Consider the following 17,879-nt stretch of genomic DNA (forward strand, 5'->3'; position numbering starts at 1 on the left):
CTATGAATGATTTAACAAAAATGACTCTACAAGGTAACTGTTTTCTGACCCTGTCTTTAAAACTCTCCAGCACTTCCTACGATGGATGCACGGTACGTGTATTGAATGCCCTCCTCAGCACGTCAGGGTGGATGAAGTTGTCACTTTCAGCTTTTACAGTGATGTCTCCCAGAGCCCTCTGGTAGCTGAACAGGCTGTTCTCATCACTCAGAATCTCCAAAAACTCCTGGCATCTCTCAGGAAATATTTGGACCAATGGAATAAGTATGACCAGCTGTGGAAATCAGACAAAGATGCAGTCCTGGACCGTTTAGCTGCAGAAAAGTCTCCCTGTGTTGTCTTTGATGAGCACTTGCAGTTCTATCTGACGGTAACTCAGGAAGTAACTCAATGGCCCTTGATTAAAGATGAACAATTTATCAGGCTTCAGCAGGCTCCTTTAGCCTCTGCAGTGCAGGAGAATGCTAAAAGCTGGATGATGTCACTTGGGAAGTTGCTTAATGAGTTAGCAAAAGAGGAGCTCCTCTGCCTTCGAAATGAGATTCAGGTTGGTGTTTTCAGTTTGGTTTTTTTGGTTATCTTTATCACATAGACTAAGAAATGAATCTGGCATATTATTTGTTTGTGTTTTGTGTTTGACTCATTATTGTAATCCTGACAATTGTTTTGTCAGTATTGATTCTAGAAAGGATCTTTACTTTTTTACAGAAATTATCAGAGAATCTGAATAGACCCCCTGAAAGCCTGGATGATCTCAGAGTTGTCCTGAGCGCATTTGGAGTGGTCAGAGACATTGCTGTTGAGGTGGAACTGAGATATGTGGAGATTGGGGAGAGATACAGAACTCTTGCATTGTACAATATTCCAGTAAGTGCATGTCTCATCAAACCTTTCAGATCTGAGCTAAGGGCAAAAATGTGAAAGAAAAAATATTTTCCTTTTAAGACGTGTTACAGAATTACAGTGTCGTTGAGGTTGAAGGGATGTCTGTAGTCCAGACTCCCTTCTCAAATCACTCTGCCCACTTTAAAATGGACATAAGGCATGTGTTTACATCTGATTAAGGTCGCTTCAGTATTGGCTTTGTGTTTTGCAAATTTGTAATGTGAGCACATAATCCTCACTTTCTTGTGAAAGTGTGTGTCTATTTATGTCTTGTGAGAGGTGCTGCTTATTTTGTTTTAGGTAGCTGAAGAAGAGCTAGAGGATTCTGACAGTCTTAGGGAAGCGTGGGAGACTCTCCTTCTGGAAGCAGCAGAAGTCACTCGCAACCTAGATTGTAAAGGAGGTGTAAAAGAAGCATTCATAAAGGTAATACTTGTAATTAGTATAGAAAACAACTAGAAATGGAAACTGTTTGATAGAACTATTTAAATGATGTTCTTTTTAGGTGACAGAGCAACAAATTGCAGACTACAGCAAAGAGACAGAAGATTTTTTCCAGAAACTCTTGGCTGAGGGGCCTGGTGTTGTTGGAGATGATCTTGATAAAGGTAGATGGACTAATGTGTGTGAAGTGATGTTTTGAAAATATTAGTCTTTGGACAATTCAGATTGTATGTAAAACAAGAAAATTATGCTTTCCTTATTAATATGTAAATTCATCAGTGGGTAATGTAAACATTTTTAGTACTGGAACATCCACAGACTATATGCAAATTCTGTCTTATTTCCCATGATGATCCCTGTGATGATTTATCTGTAAAAATCCCTCTCCTTTCCCAGGACTAGAACTCATGGCTCTGTTTGAAAAAGAACTGGCGAGGTTGGAACAAAGGCAGCGGGAACTGGGCAGTGCTGAGAAACTTCTGGGCATGGCAGGAACAGCGTACCCAGACTTAATAAAAGCACAGCAAGATGCAAAAGCTATGAAGATGGTCTATGACATTTATGCAGAACAAAAAGTGAGTGTCACACTGAGTCTGCAGGGACACACACGTGTTCATGCACAGACACAGCAAAGATGGGGACAAAAGAAGAGGCTGCATTACCCCCTGGTTACTGTCAACTCTGAAGCCTTTGCATGAAATAATCTATGCCCTGTGAAATGATTTTAATATCATTAGTGCAGCACTATCAGTGTCTCCATGGCGGACCAAACACATCCTTTCATCAGATGGGAACAGACTTCTCCCAGCCTCTAATAATTATTGGATGGCATTTTACTGCACATGGTTCCTGATCAGTTCAGTGAAACTACTTTTGGATATAGGATGTGTACAGGTGACAATGGGTATCGCAGGCTTTAACTATTTTTTAAGAAGTTTTATTTTTCCAAAATTTAAATGCCCTGTAAAGTATGGTCCTGTTCTCCATATTCCCTTTTTACTATTTTTTATGCAAGTGATTGTGCAAATTTGGCTATGAATCTGTCCTGGACATGAACTTGTCTCTCCCTATGTTTGTAAAATGTTAATACAATTACATTTTGGGGGTCAAAACTAAAAGGAATATGATTTTTTCCCCTTCTAAATGTCCTTGTTTGCAGGCAGCTAAAGAGAAATGGTCTCAGACACTCTGGATAAACCTCAATGTCAAGGTTCTGCAGGATGGAACCGAAGGATTTCTGAAAGCTGTTCGGAAACTGCCCAGACATGTGCGTGGTATGCCAATATGTAAGCAACTGGATAAAAAACTGAAGGCTTTTCTAAACTCCATTCCTTTGTTGCTTGATTTGAAAAATGAAGCTTTAAGAGAAAGGTTTGTTTTGATTTATTAACATCACTATATATAGAAGTATTTAATGTGTTTTGTTAGAAGGTTCAGTTTTCATTACTGGGGTCATGCCATGTCCTGGAGCTTGGAAATTTATTTCTGCCTAGTAAACTTGTGTAATAACATGAAAGGTGCTGCAATGACTGGGATAATTTATTTATTCAGACTAGCAGTTCTTATTTAAACAGCAGAATGCTAAACATAAGTTCATTATTATATGTTACAGTTGTATTTGTTTTTTACTCTATTATGATGTTAAACTGATGTGTCAATTTAAAACAGGCATTGGGAAGACCTTATGGAGAAAACAGGAACAAGGTTTGAAATGAAAACAGAAACATTCACTTTGGAAAATATGTTTGCCATGGAACTTCACAAATACACTGTGCTTATCAGTGAGATAGTTGGAACTGCTGTTAAAGAACTTAGCATTGAGAAGGTAATGTATTGAATTATAGAATCCTTGTAAAACTAAAAAGACAAGGATGACAACAATCAGTTTTATTTAAGATTTTTAAATTAGCATAACTGCAAGTTTGGCCATCTTCAGGGAGCTGCCATGAGCTACATGAGCTGGGATTTGCAGGTCTGTTAATGAGCTCCTACTGGCGCAGGTTCCTTGCAGAATTGGGTTTGGCAGCAGCATATTGGATTTCTATGATTACAGTAAGAAAGTTTGTCCTATGAAAATGGATCTGAAGAAAGATCAACTCTCTTGCTATCATTCTTTGAAATAGATTGCTTCTTTATAAATCAGAGTTAGAAAATCTGCAAAAATTTAGCTGTTTCATTTTTTCCTAAGATTATGGACCTCCAGTTTTGAAGACTGAAATATGCATCTTTTTGTGTTCACATGCAGGGACTGAAGGAAATAATAGAAACGTGGGAAAATATGAAATTCCCTGTAGAAGTGTACACCAAAGGCACAGAGACACGAGGCTTTATTCTGGGATCTGTAGAGGAAATTTTAGAGACTCTTGATGAGAACAATGTCAATCTTCAGAGTGTTTTGGGCAGTCGCTTTGTGGGTCCTTTTCTTTCAACTGCTCAAAAATGGGAAAAAACTCTGTCATTGATTAGTGAAGTGAGCGAGGTAGGAGGAAAGTGCTGGACTAAATAATTAATGTTCATTATTTATAATCCAAATTTTCCGTTGTATTTCTGTTTCCTCTAATGGTAACATTTGATTTGTAGATCTGGTTATCAGTTCAGAGAAAATGGATGTACCTGGAGAGCATTTTTGTTGCTGGAGATATCAGAGCACAGCTTCCAGAGGAAGTCAAAATGTTTGACCGTGTGGACGAAATGTTTAAACAGGCAAGTAACAGGCTTGTTTGGCTTACACTTGCCTTTATAGTTCTGTCTCCATAGACACTACCTTCATGTTTTCATACAGCACTGCAGCACCACAAAACCATTTCAAAACCTTTGATTCACTTCTATAATGACCTGTACTGCTTGTGCTGTTTGCATGCTTTGTCATTGATGAAATATCATTTATATAACCTATTGCTGTGTAACATTTTCTAAAGTCTCCTTTCTCCCTTTATAGATAATGGAAGAAACTGTAAAAGACCCAATAATAAAAAATTGCTGTGAAACTCCAAATCGTCTGTCAGACCTCCGCCATATAAACGATGTGCTGGAGAAATGCCAGAAAAGCTTGAATGATTATTTGGATTCCAAGAGAAATGCTTTCCCCAGATTTTTCTTTATATCTGATGACGAGTTGCTCAGTATCCTTGGCAGCAGCAGTGCACTCTGTGTCCAGGAACACATGATAAAGGTACAGTGTCTGGCTTTCCACAGTGCCTTGTGCTTTTAAGTGCTTTAAAACGTTTAACAGACTGTACTGTACATACTCATAAGGATGCATGAATATTTTTTGCATACAAAGAGAATCCTGGCAGCATCTTGAAGAAGGTTCTGAATAGCCAGATCAAATCTGGCGCACAGTCTCTGCTGCCTCTCACACTGGTAGCAATTATGGTAGAGGATACACCAGAATGATCTATCATTAAAGAACTTTCCTCACAGATTGTAGCTCCTCCTAGCTCTTATTTTCTAGGGAGAAAAACATATCAATGTCATTTGGGCCTGGTTATTTGCTTGATAATCTGCAGTTCTGCTGCTGGGCTATACATCAGCATTTATGTTTGATTACTTAGGAGTCAGATCCAGTTCTCTGGAGGAGAACTGGAGCTGCATACACTTAAATTTGGAGGCTGTGTTTCTAAATTGCCAATGAATTTCTTTGTTGGTGCATTTCAGATGTTTGATAATGTAGCCTCGCTGAGGTTCAAGGATGGTGACAATGATGAGAAGATTGCCACAGCCATGATCTCAGCAGAGGGGGAGGTGATGGAGTTCAGGCAGGATGTCCATGCTGTGGGCAGAGTGGAGAATTGGATGACGGTAGTGCTGGAGGAAATGAGACGGAGCAACCGACGCCTCACCAAGGAAGCCATTTTTCGATATTGTGAAGACAGAAGCAGGTGAAACAATCAGTGTCAAGGGTAACACAAACAACCCGATGTGTTAATGATATAGAAAAGTTAAGGCATAATTTTACAATTCCTGCACAATTTAGTCTGTATATCTCTGTGTGGAAGGATATTAATACATTCACATGCACTATTTTAACCAGCCATGAAGAGTGCATAATCTTGCATATCTATTTTCCTAAATCTTGAGTTTTATTTTTGGTGTTGTGTGTTCAGTAAGTTTTTCTCACAATGAATACCACTTGGAAATTTTATACCTGGAACAAACAGCTTTTCTATCAGAATATTTCCTAGTCTTTTGAAATCCCACAGCATACTTTGATAGAATTCTGGGTATCTCTGAAAAGTTTGGCTTGTGTTGTAGCTGTTGCAGGAACAGGATAAACCTCTTTTTTGTTGTTGTGTTTTTTTTTTTTTTTCTTTCCTGATCAGTTACTTAAAATAAGCAGTAACTCAGCCTCCCTCACTGTATGTGTTTTCCATAGAGTTGATTGGATGCTGCTCTTCCAAGGCATGATGGTGCTTGCTGCTAATCAAGTGTGGTGGACCTGGGAGGTAGAGGATGTCTTTCGGAAAGTGAAAATGGGAGAAAAGCAGGCAATGAAATTTTATGCTAAAAAAATGCACAAGCAAATAGATGACCTGGTTACCCGCATCATGACGCCCTTGAGCAAAAACGACAGGAAAAAATACAACACTGTTCTCATCATCGACGTGCATGCCAGAGACATCATCGATATATTCGTCAGAGACAGGTAAGCACCACCTCCAACTCCTGAGCCAACACCCAATCTTGGAGTTGTACTGCCATCCTTTTGGCTCACGTGAGCTCTGTGTGCAGCATTCTGCAGGCTCAGGAGTTCGAGTGGGAGAGCCAGCTGCGGTTTTACTGGGAGCGCGAGCCGGACGAGCTGATGGTGCGGCAGTGCACCGGCGCCTTCTCCTACGGCTACGAGTACATGGGGCTCAACGGGCGGCTCGTCATCACCCCGCTCACCGACCGCATCTACCTCACCCTCACACAGGTGCACCCCCAAGGACTTTGTGCTAACAAGCCCTTGTTATACTTAGGCACATCCTGGTTTTATTGCCTCTTCCTGCCATCTCCCAGCGTGAATGCCAAGATGTTTGAAATCACTTGTGATATCCTTCTCACCTCATTGCCGCAAAGACAATGTAGAAGGTGTTCACAAAGTTTAAAGTTTTTTGTACCCAAGGATTCATTTGTGGTTTTGTTACCAACTTAGCATAAACTTAATTCAAGCTGTGCTTTGCTTTTTGGTTTGTCTTCAAAGGCTCTATCAATGTTTTTGGGAGGAGCACCAGCAGGGCCAGCAGGTACAGGGAAGACAGAAACAACCAAGGATCTCGCCAAAGCACTGGGCTTGCTGTGCGTAGTGACAAACTGTGGGGAAGGCATGGACTTCAAAGTAAGAGTTAAAGATCTGTGTTCTCTGATAAAATGCCAATTTCTGCTCTTTATCAGTGCCCAGGATCAGGACATACTCTGAACTTCTACATAAGTATCTCCCTTAGAGATACCATGCTGTTTGATAATTAAATTTAGTAAAAAGTGTCGATTTCGAATAAATTCCTGAAGGAATTTCAGGCCCTTTCAAGCCTGGGAGCAATGACTGTATGGTATGTGTTTAAGTGTATGATAGGCAATCTGCACTTGGAAGGTAATTATTAGAGGTTTATCCACCATTAAGTATTTTAGTGTGTTCCAAAGTTTTTTGATGCTGAATGTTTATATAGTCACTGCTGAGAAGTTTTTCTTGTTGTTCCTTTTAGGCAATGGGTAAAATTTTCTCAGGCCTTGCCCAGTGTGGTGCATGGGGATGCTTTGATGAATTCAATCGCATCGACGCTTCCGTGCTTTCGGTCATTTCTTCCCAGATTCAGACAATCCGAAACGCTTTAATGAATGGGTGGAAAAGATTTCAGGTAAACATTAAAAAAGAGGAGTAATTGTGAAGGCTGATCTTGGTTTTCAGGGCAAGATACAGGGTCAGACCCCATCATTAGATCAAAGGGCTGCTGCTTCTGTATTTTGTTTGCGCTGAACATTTCAAACTCCAGAGTATGTACTTTTGGTTTAAAAGATGTTAAATCCTTGCTGATTGCCTAATCCTTTGCTAGGTTGTTCCTTTGTGAAGTGAGATAAAAGTGATCTTAATAGGATAATAGTAAGTAAATGGGGTAATAATCTAGTAGTAATGAGGCACAGCAGTAATTTAACTTGATGTGGATTGTGTGGCTTTATTTACTAAGGCTTTATTTACTGATGCTTATTGGAATTAAAAAACCTCAGGCAGAAAATTTGAGGCTTGTGAAATATGTTAAAGAAGGTGCGTTTGTTTGTATCACGAGCTAAATATTTTAGTACTTTGTCCTAAGTGGGTGCCCCAGTATTATTGGTTTTCTCTTTGAGCAAATAGTATTATTTTTTTTTAGTTCCTAATTTACATTGTTCTAATGTTTTCTTATGCCTTTAGTTTGAAGGACAGGAGATTAACCTTGATAGCCGTATTGGCATTTTCATTACAATGAATCCTGGTTATGCTGGCCGGACTGAGCTCCCTGAGTCTGTAAAAGCTCTGTTCAGGCCTGTGGTTGTTATTGTACCAGATCTTCAGCAGATCTGTGAAATAATGCTGTTTTCTGAAGGGTTCCTTACAGCAAAGGTAAGAATATTCTGTTGTTACCCATACCCATGTCCACACCCACGTTTGCATGGCCAGTAGCAATGTCCACATTTGTGATCATTTAATTTAAATCTCAAACAGGTCCTTGCCAAAAAGATGACAGTGCTGTACAAGTTGGCAAGAGAACAGCTTTCTAAACAACATCACTATGATTTTGGACTGCGGGCCCTTAAGTCAGTGTTGGTAATGGCTGGAGAATTAAAAAGAGGATCAGCAGACCTCAGTGAGGTAGATTTGCTGCTTAGTTACCCTGGGCATATAATCTTTTTTTCATTAGAAAGGTAATGTGTTCCTCCATCTGATGTAGTTTGTCCGGTTTGGAAATAGGAACATTGGTGTTATTTGTCTTATTATTTCCCTTTGTTCTTATTGAGTTTCGTTGTGCTTTCTGCCATTAGAACTCTAGTCAAAGTAGGGAAGTCTATTGAAAATGAGATATTTTCCTGCTTATTAAGTCCAGGATGCAAATAGCCAGATTAATATCTCTGGATGACTAGCAAAAACTGGTTTTTTGAGCAGTGAGTGCTCCAGCTTGGGGAAGCTGTGGTGTGGGCCACTGCAGCCATTTGGCATTTGAGTAGCATGGTAGAAAAAGGCAGTGTATTATTCTTAGTTGTTGATATGCTTAATCCATATAAAATAACCTCTGTTGTTTCCACTAGGAACTGATGACAAAAAAACATTCTAAAAGCTGCACTGAAATAATTGAGCAATAGCTTTTAAAGATTTAATGTTTTGAAGTACCTCATTTTAGCTGATAAAAATTTGGTAAAGATTGATTTTGCTATGTTTTGTCTAGGATGTTGTACTAATGAGAGCTCTGCGAGATATGAATCTTCCTAAATTTGTGTTTGAAGATGTGCCTCTCTTCCTTGGCCTAATATCTGACCTGTTTCCTGGCCTGGATTGCCCTCGAGTCCGCTACCCTGACCTTAATGATGCTGTAGAACAAGTGCTGGAAGAACGGGGTTATATTGTTCTACCAGTCCAGGTATAAAAAATATTAATTGCTTGAGGTTTTGTTGTAAATGTGAGATTGCATTGTTGCACCCTGGAGTGGCTCCAGGAAAATTTATCTGATATAGACCTGCTGCTTATCCACAGAGTTGTGACAGTAATCTACTGAATCCATGTTTATTTTTCAGGTGGATAAAGTAATTCAGATGTATGAGACAATGTTAACTCGTCACACTACAATGGTGGTTGGACCTACTGGAGGTGGCAAGACAGTTGTTATTGAAACCTTGTGCCAGGCCCAAAACAAGTGAGTGTAGAATGTAAACCAGGCTGTAAAATGGCACAGTCTGTATTACTCAGCCCGGTCCAGCCATGACAGGATCAACAGCTGCCCAGAGTATTTGCTTGGGTTAGCATGAGATGATAGTGTGACATTTTATTGTTGCTTTTCTTGCTGTATCTTTAGGCTGGGATTAATGACAAAGCTTTACACACTGAACCCTAAAGCTATGAGTGTGATTGAGCTGTATGGGATCCTTGACCCTGTCACACGAGACTGGACAGATGGAGTCCTGTCAAACATTTTTCGGGATATCAACAGACCCACTGACAAGAAAGAGCGAAGGTAGGCAGCTAGAAATCATAGTGGTGGTTTTGAGATCCTGGGGTTTACAGCAATTAAAAAAAATAGATATGGCACTATTTAAAAAAACAATGCTAAATAAATAGAAAGTGTCCAGGGGTCTTTCTGTCTTCTGTGAATTCCTAGTGTTGACACTTCTGAATTCAGTAATATGTTAGGAAAATCAGAGATCAGTCAGTGCTCCATGGCTCTTGAAAACAGGTACATTCTCTTTGATGGAGATGTGGATGCTCTCTGGGTTGAAAACATGAATTCTGTCATGGATGACAACAAGTTACTGACCCTGGCAAACGGGGAGCGGATTAGGCTTCAGGCACACTGTGCTTTGTTGTTTGAGGTAAGAAATGACTGTACCATTTAATACACAGGAAGGGTTAGATACTGATGGGGCTTCAAGGCCTGAAAAGCAGTTACAGTTTACTATTATCTTGTGTGATTCTTTTATAGGTTGGGGATTTACAGTATGCATCTCCTGCCACAGTATCCCGCTGTGGAATGGTTTTTGTCGATCCTAAAAATCTGAGATATGAGCCCTACTGGCAGAAGTGGGTCAAAAAAAGAGAAAATGAGGTGGGAACTTCTGCATTTGTTCAGAGTATTTGTATTGAACTGTGTAGACAGTCTTTGGTAGAATTGATTCCTTCAAGAACAATCATATCTGGTCAGCCAGATATTGATGGGAAGCTCTGCTGTCAGCATTTTTCTTTCCGGCTGAATTACTGTCTTTTTTGTGTTCCTTAGGAAGAGAAAGTGGAATTGGATCGTCTCTTTAAAAAGTATGTGCCTTACCTTATTGATATGATTATAGAAGGAATTGTGGATGGCAAACAGGAACGAAAGCTGAAGACCATTATTCCTCAAACAGATTTAAATATGGTAAGAAACAGAGAGTAAAGACTGAACATGTTTAAGTAAAAAGAAAATAGAATGATGGAGAAAGTAAAACCTTCCCAAAGAAAGAACAGGAGGAGAGTCTGTGCTGAAATGCCAGTTTCCTACTGATAAGCACAAAGAGACACCAAACCAATCAGCACCTAACAATGCTCTTCTCCTGAACTTAATACATACAGCAATAGATCCACCTGTAAGAACAAAAGACCAGGAATCAGCAGAAAGCATTAAGAGTTTTCATGCATCTAAAGGGCAATTTTCTTTACAGATTTGTCCTTTTTCCAACAGATCGTGCAGTTGACTGTGATGCTGGATGTTCTACTTGTACAGCCTGAAAAGCCTGACGTTCTGGAGTGTTTTTTCTTGGAAGCTTTGTATTGCTCCTTAGGTGCTTCTCTTCTTGATGCTGGGAGAATTAAATTTGATGAAAACGTTAAACGTATTTCCTGCATGACTATGGTTCACGGTGAGGATGTCCTGGCTAAGCCAGGGGAGCTGCCAGGTAGGATCTTGTCATAATTTAATCTGAATGCCATTCATTGTAATAGAAAAGTGATAATTTTCATAAAGGTGCTAGAGTAGAGGAATTTTAGTTGATGACTTAGTGGATTAAATGACTTGTAAGTAGAACAAAGTGTTGTCCCACTTAGTCTATAATCTTACCCTTCATTTTCATCTCAATCAGATTGCTTTTTTAGGAACTATTTCAGTGTCCTAAAAAACTTGCAGTTGCTTAATGGTTTGCAGGTCAGCTGCCAACTTTGTATGACTTCCATTTTGATGAATCTCAAAAAAAGTGGGTACCTTGGATGCGACTTGTTCCTGAATATGTTCATAATCCTGAAATGAAATTTCTTGACATTCTGGGTGAGTATAAGATAAAATACAGCAATGATGTGCTTTAAATTTGTAATGTGCCACCACTGAGTGCATGGCAACTTAACATAAGACATCCTTTTTCTGTGCTGAAGGTCATCTACTCAGGTTCAGTTTCTTGTGATGGCACAAATCAGTTTCTTTAAAGTTCTTTTCATAATCGTTGAGCAGTCATAAAGTTGATGTTTACAGCATTGTGTAAAAAAAAAGTGAGTAAAGGATGAAAGCGTGCTTCAGTCAATGAAGGTTCTTTAGGATTTTTAAAAGCTGGAATAGCAGAAGATTGAGTTTGCTCTACCTGAAATTCCAGGAAGCATCAGCTTGTGGTTCAGGTGTTCAGTAGATAAAAATTACATTCTTAGGGCTGCTATTGGTTGATACTTGAAGCATTGCCTAATGGTGCTTTTCATAGTTAAAGATGAATTTGGGCACATTAATATACAGTGATACTCCAGCAGGCACAGGTTAACTTCACTGACACAAGAGATAAATTTATGATCACTGAAGTTGCTCCAAATGCAGGCAATTCACGTAGGAAAAAATTAATCTCTGTAGAGTTCTGGGAAAATGCTTATGATCCAAATAAATCCTGATTATATCCTTGAAATAGGGATTAAATGGAGCTTAACCAAGCTATGGCCCTCCTATAAGAAAGATAACTTCTTTTTTAGTCTATATATATGGAAGAAAAGATCCCAGTGACAAAGACTGAAAAGAGATTGTTAAGCAATTAAAATTTTCTTTCAGCATCGTTAGTGAATTGATAATTCAGATTATGTCTTTGTGCAACTACATGTTAATACCTTGAGAGTGTGTTCCAGCACTATTCTATAAATCTAAATCCTCCAGCTGTAGTGCATTTTCATTTAGCCAGGGATTGTGTTCCTGCTCTTTTTCAGTGCCCACAGTGGATACCACACGCACTGCTTGGCTACTGGGACAGATGGTCAAAGTGAAACGCCCGGTTGTTCTTGTAGGTGAATCGGGTACATCTAAGACAGCAACCACACAGAACTTCCTAAGCAATCTGGATAGAGACCTTAATGTATGTGTGAGGCATTTTGCCCTGTTTGTAAAGCTGCATTTTCAATCTTTGCCCTTGTGTAAAATTTGCATTGTGAAGCCTGAGTCTGTGGGTTGCAATATTGACTTGGGTAATGTGACTGCACACTCCAGACCCAAAGTGTGTGACTGATTTGAAAATCCTTCAAGATCAAAGATGCTTTGTCCTCTTTTACCTTGTACAGACTCAATTAGATAAAGTAAAACTATATTGTCAAAGTGCTAAAGGTGGGCTTTCTTTTCTGTCACATGGAATTCAAGTGAGTAGTGGACCTGAGCAGCATTTCCTCTATGTCTGACAGCTAATATAAAAAATATTTTTGAATGCTCTAGTAAAAATAAAAACCAACAAAACAGGTTAGAGTTCACTCTTATAATCTCCTCCTGTTTGCAGCTGGTGCTGGTAATTAACTTCTCTTCTCGTACAACATCCCTGGACATTCAGAGAAACCTGGAGACAAATGTAGAAAAACGAACTAAAGACACTTTTGGCCCTCCCATGGGAAAACGTCTCCTTGTGTTCATGGATGATATGAATATGCCAAGGGTAAGCTGTCAATATTTTTGCCAGATAGTATAGAAACATTTGGGGTGCTACTGAAATGGTCCCTGCAACCACTACTCCAGTGAGCATTTAATTTATCTCAGAGAAGAGGCACTTTTCCTAGAGGAGACATTAGGATGAGTGTTCACAATCAGTGTCAGAGCTTTACAAAGTGTCCCTTAGTCCCTGGAATGTTCTCCTGAGTATGGAACCCAATGTTCCCCCATGTAAAGCAGTAATTGCTGGGCTGATGTGCTGTGCTTTGATGTATCCTGGCTCTTGTGCATCCTGCAGGTTGATGAGTATGGCACACAACAACCCATTGCCCTGCTGAAGCTGCTGCTAGAGAAAGGTTTCATGTACGATCGTGGTAAAGAGATGAACATTAAATTTCTCCGAGACCTGGGTTTTGTTGCTGCCATGGGCAAAGCCGGAGGAGGTCGGAATGAAGTTGACACTCGATTCACCTCCCTCTTCAGTGTTTTTAACATCCCTTTTCCTTCTGAGCAATCACTGAATTTGATCTACTTCTCCATCCTGAAAGGCCACACTGCGGTAATTTCACTTTTTTAAGGATTTTAAAGGATTTTTAAAGGATTGCACAACAGGCGTATTATTTTTAAATAGACATTTATTTCTATGTTGTTGCCAGACCTGAAATCTTTGTTACCATTTTTTTTTTATCTAGAACCTCACACAAGCCTTTCTTTTCCTCTTCTCTTTCTCAATGGGTTTTATATTGTTTAGATAAGTTCTTGTGTAATATGTAAACATTCAAGCTAGCATATAATTTATAAACTGGGACTTTTCATTTGTTGAAATGTGTGAATAACTTGGTTACAATTCCTTTAAGCAAATACACAAAGATCTGAAAATTCTTTCCTGAATGAATGTGAAAAATGTAATGTAATGCAACAAACTGCATTACTGGCAAAGTACCTGCAACATTAGATGAGAAAAGAGCAGTTTAATTATTCTGCTATAGAAATCTTGTAGGAATTCCAGTCACTGAGTGTTGATGTTATCTTGAGCACTCAGAAGGTTCCAGAGTGAAGATGGAGCCTGCTCTAAACATTTAACTGCAGAATATTCATACTACAGAGAATTGTTGAACCAAACAGATTTAAAAGCTGGAAAGCAGATTATGTTTAATAGCATTGAATTCTGTGTGGGCAGTCTCATGAAAACATCTCTTCTTTCTCATGTTTGCAGAACTTTAATGAGTCCATATCAGCCATTTCTGACAAGATTACTCACTGTACTTTGGAACTTTATAAAATGATTGTTACTGACCTGCCGCCTACTCCTTCCAAATTCCACTACATTTTTAACCTGCGGGATCTTTCCAGGGTCTATAATGGACTTGTTCTAACAGATGCAGAAAGGTAAGAATAGGAAAATTGTCATTAGTAGTCCCACACCTATTTTTTTTTTTGGTGAATCTGAATGAAATTGAGGTAATTTGGTACAGGAAATCAGTCGTATTTGGTCACTTTTCATTAAACTGCAATGAGAAATAGAACATCCTAAATTGTGATCTTACTCTTGATGCCAAACACTGATGCATTAGTCTCTCTTAAATAAGATAACAGAGGTAAAAATGCAAAAGAACCAAATAATAAAGAGTAAAAGGGTCAGTCCAGAATTTGGTCCTTGTTATTAACCATATGGCCTTAGGAATCATGTCAGCTCATTTGGTGCAGTCTGATATTTTGATGTTATTTCAGGTTTCACACAGTGACCCAGATGGTGAGAGTTTGGAGAAATGAGTGCCTGAGGGTTTTCCATGACAGGCTAATTAATGAAGCAGACAAAGAATTGGTGAGTAATTTCTTTCAGTTTTTTAGTAGTCACTGACTATTATTATGGCAATTATTTTGCAACAGCAACACTACCAAGTGTTGGACTCAGGTCTTGCTGTCTGACTACAGATTTGTGTAAGCAATATGTTGCTCATTAATTTAAAACACGGCCCGTGGAAGATTTTTTCCTAAAACAATGTGGGCAGACTAAGAAAGCTGATCTACTGAAGGAATGGAAAGTGTCACTTGATTTGCCCATCCAGGAAAATTGATTGGCAGAAGTACAGGTGACGAAGTGTGAAAGAAGTACAGGAGAAAACTCAGGAAATCACTTCAAGTCAGTATTTTCCTTCAGAAAGGATTGTACCAGAATGTGACTGTGCAATAAAGTAATAAAAAGGACAAAAGCCAAATTCTTACACAGTGAATTCAGTTCTGGCTGTTGTGCAAATTGGAAAATGCTTCAGATTATATCTTTAAACACAAAAGAGAACAATGCCAATTTTAAACCTTGAGATTTAGGGGAGAAATTGATATAAAGTCCACTCATCTATAAGGAACCTGCTTTGCTTTGGAAGTTGCTTAGATAAAAAGAGACAGGCCAAGAAGGCTTCAGATTTTTCTAGTTAAAACTTTCTTCTCTAACATACGAAGATACATCTCTAGCTCAGTTTTCACAATGCAGAATATTAATGCAGACTTTGAAACTTTGTGAGAGATCTTTCTGGTAAGACATCTATGAATGCTGAAAAGGGAAGTTTATTAATATACTGTTTACACCAATATATGAGACGGTGTTTTATTTAACAGGCTTCTCCCTTTTTGTTTTGATGTCCTACAGTTGATTGGCTTGAACCATTCTTGAACTGCCTATTAGATAATTTTAGATCATACATAGAATACAGAAGGGGGCTGTAATCTTTGGATCTTCTAGTGACATAAGTATCACCTTGAAATAAATCAGACTTTGAGCAAGAATCTGCATTATCACCTTTCTAAGTATTCCTGGATTCACAATGAAATGCTTTGTTGTGTTGCCTGACTCGTTTCCTATCCATGAAGGTACAAGGCCATATAAAAACCTTGGTTGAAGAGCATTTCCCCGATGACTTGGAGCACGTCATGAGGGATCCGATTCTTTTTGGAGATTTCAGAACAGCACTGAATGAGGCAGAACCTCGTATTTATGAAGATATCCAAGATTATGAATTGGCAAAAGCTCTCTTTAAGGTAGAGTGCATCAGCTGGGAACTGTGCTTGAGGAACGGGCAGGAGCCTGCCTCAAACTGCAGGAAATCTGTTCTCTTCTGTATGCACACAGAACTTTATGTGCTTCAATGCCCATTTGGGGTTTGCAGTGATGAAAACTGAGGATCAGCTACAGAGTCAGCAGTGTTTTCCAATACTTCATTTTCCCTGAGGAATGGGAAAGGAATAATGCTGCTGAATGGGCTAATTTCTTGATGTTATTAATGTTTCATTGGTCTCCTAGTAACATTCTGTTCACCTTTCTCTGAAGGAAATTTTGGATGACTACAACGAGTACCATGTTAAAATGAATCTGGTTCTTTTTGATGATGCTCTGGAGCATTTAATCCGTGTCCATCGCATCATCCGGATGGACCGCGGGCACGCCCTGCTCATCGGGGTGGGAGGCTCAGGAAAGCAGTCCCTGACCAAACTGGCTGCTCACACAGCTGGATGTGAGGTTAGTGACCCTGTGTCTTGGCTGTGGAAAAAGACAAGGAAAGTAAAACTGTGATTGGGATTAAATTGGGGATGGGAGTGAGTCAGTCAGTCAAGACAAGATTAGGCTGGCAGCTCTTTTCTGTGGAAAGAAACCTGGGTGAGGTGATTGCCAGGAAGTCCAAGATGATGACTGGGTGTGATCTGGGCAGGAAGCTGTCAGTGCCTGAATCTGGGTTTTGGCATTGGGGAAGGAAATCAAGGATGGGTTTGGTGATTAACAACTAATTGTCCCTAACTACTGCTGTTGATGCTTAAATATGTTACAGCAGCACTCCAGTGCTGCTTGAGGAGCCCTGTTGTGATTGATTCTGTATTATTTCAGAGAGGAAACGTTCCTCTCAGAGGCATCTTACTTTAAAAGGTTTGGAAGGAAAGGATAAAAAAGGAGCATGAGCACAAAGTAATTTTGAAAATGCAAGGCTGCAGGGTTGTACAAATGCACAATTTTATTGATGTTTAAACATTTGCTGATGACTGGGGCCAAACCAACCCCCTTGATTCAGTCTAAGTGAAATTCAGAGTTGCCATCATGTCTTGGGTCCATCTGTGTCTTCTCAGTGTACATTTTCATCCTTAGGTATTTGAGATCATCTTGAGTCGAGGATACGGACAAAATAATTTCCGAGAGGATTTGAAAATTTTGTATGAGAAGCTGGGTATTTATGACAAGCAGGTGGTCTTCTTGTTCACAGATGGCCATGTGGCAGAGGAGAGTTTCCTGGAACTCATCAACAACATGCTGACTTCAGGTGCTACTGGCTGCTATTCTGCTTGTACCCTTGATACAGCTGTTACTGGTTCACCCTGTGTCCTCTGCTGCTTTAGTTAGTTACACTTTTTAGTACTACCTGAAATGATCTTGGCTTTAATATCAGCTTTCTGGAATCTTCTTACAGTCTGGAGAGGTTATAGGGTTCATTCATGCTGGTGATGATGCTGCAGGAGTCTCAGATTTCTTCCAAGACTGAGGGAAACTTCAGCTGCATTTGGCCACAAGCCACCTGTTGTCCAGTTGGCTTTTGAATAGCATTCACCTGAACTGCAGCAACTGTTCATATGTATATTCATGTGTATATGTCCTGAAATGTAGTTTGGTATCTTGTAGCAAATGAAGCAGCTGGAAATGAGTAGCAGCTGGCACTGTGTGACCACCCTCTCTATAGAAGTTCCTCCACAGTCTGATATGAGAACAGATGAGTTAATTGTATCCCTTTTCTTGTTCTAGTTTTCCCTGTCCCTGGTCTGTCATTAGGTTACTTATGCAGTATTACCCACAAGACTTAGAGAACAAAAAATGTGAGCTGATGGTTCCCAGACATGAATGAAGATTTTCTTTGCAAAGTCCTGTGACATTTTGTATATGTTGCCGAAACCCAAACAAAAATGAATTAATTATTCCTCTAAATCCCAAGTATGACCTGTTTTCCA

The 17,879-nt window shown here is 39.4% G+C and overlaps 1 protein-coding gene across 1 annotated transcript in view; it reads left to right on the top strand.

Annotated features, from left to right (window-relative positions):
* DNAH10 (dynein axonemal heavy chain 10) overlaps positions 1-17,879 on the top strand; it is a gene marked incomplete at both ends in the record, with an annotated part of 48,306 nt that overhangs the window by 11,944 nt on the left and 18,483 nt on the right. The window contains 33 exons of the mRNA XM_084217345.1: positions 71-547; positions 709-867; positions 1,186-1,311; positions 1,391-1,493; positions 1,726-1,904; positions 2,489-2,700; positions 2,998-3,154; positions 3,575-3,808; positions 3,910-4,032; positions 4,268-4,501; positions 4,987-5,210; positions 5,705-5,974; positions 6,061-6,244; positions 6,515-6,649; positions 7,014-7,166; positions 7,718-7,906; positions 8,009-8,155; positions 8,727-8,918; positions 9,073-9,191; positions 9,351-9,509; positions 9,729-9,864; positions 9,975-10,097; positions 10,269-10,403; positions 10,707-10,920; positions 11,166-11,285; positions 12,194-12,339; positions 12,751-12,903; positions 13,195-13,455; positions 14,113-14,285; positions 14,628-14,721; positions 15,765-15,932; positions 16,222-16,410; positions 17,029-17,200. Coding sequence (XP_084073471.1) covers positions 71-547; positions 709-867; positions 1,186-1,311; positions 1,391-1,493; positions 1,726-1,904; positions 2,489-2,700; positions 2,998-3,154; positions 3,575-3,808; positions 3,910-4,032; positions 4,268-4,501; positions 4,987-5,210; positions 5,705-5,974; positions 6,061-6,244; positions 6,515-6,649; positions 7,014-7,166; positions 7,718-7,906; positions 8,009-8,155; positions 8,727-8,918; positions 9,073-9,191; positions 9,351-9,509; positions 9,729-9,864; positions 9,975-10,097; positions 10,269-10,403; positions 10,707-10,920; positions 11,166-11,285; positions 12,194-12,339; positions 12,751-12,903; positions 13,195-13,455; positions 14,113-14,285; positions 14,628-14,721; positions 15,765-15,932; positions 16,222-16,410; positions 17,029-17,200 — 5,860 coding nt within the window. The remainder of the gene's footprint in view (positions 1-70; positions 548-708; positions 868-1,185; positions 1,312-1,390; positions 1,494-1,725; positions 1,905-2,488; positions 2,701-2,997; positions 3,155-3,574; positions 3,809-3,909; positions 4,033-4,267; positions 4,502-4,986; positions 5,211-5,704; positions 5,975-6,060; positions 6,245-6,514; positions 6,650-7,013; positions 7,167-7,717; positions 7,907-8,008; positions 8,156-8,726; positions 8,919-9,072; positions 9,192-9,350; positions 9,510-9,728; positions 9,865-9,974; positions 10,098-10,268; positions 10,404-10,706; positions 10,921-11,165; positions 11,286-12,193; positions 12,340-12,750; positions 12,904-13,194; positions 13,456-14,112; positions 14,286-14,627; positions 14,722-15,764; positions 15,933-16,221; positions 16,411-17,028; positions 17,201-17,879) is intronic.

Source organism: Fringilla coelebs (genome assembly GCF_963513975.1).
Source record: "Fringilla coelebs genome assembly, chromosome: 17".
Classification (NCBI taxonomy): domain Eukaryota; kingdom Metazoa; phylum Chordata; class Aves; order Passeriformes; family Fringillidae; genus Fringilla; species Fringilla coelebs.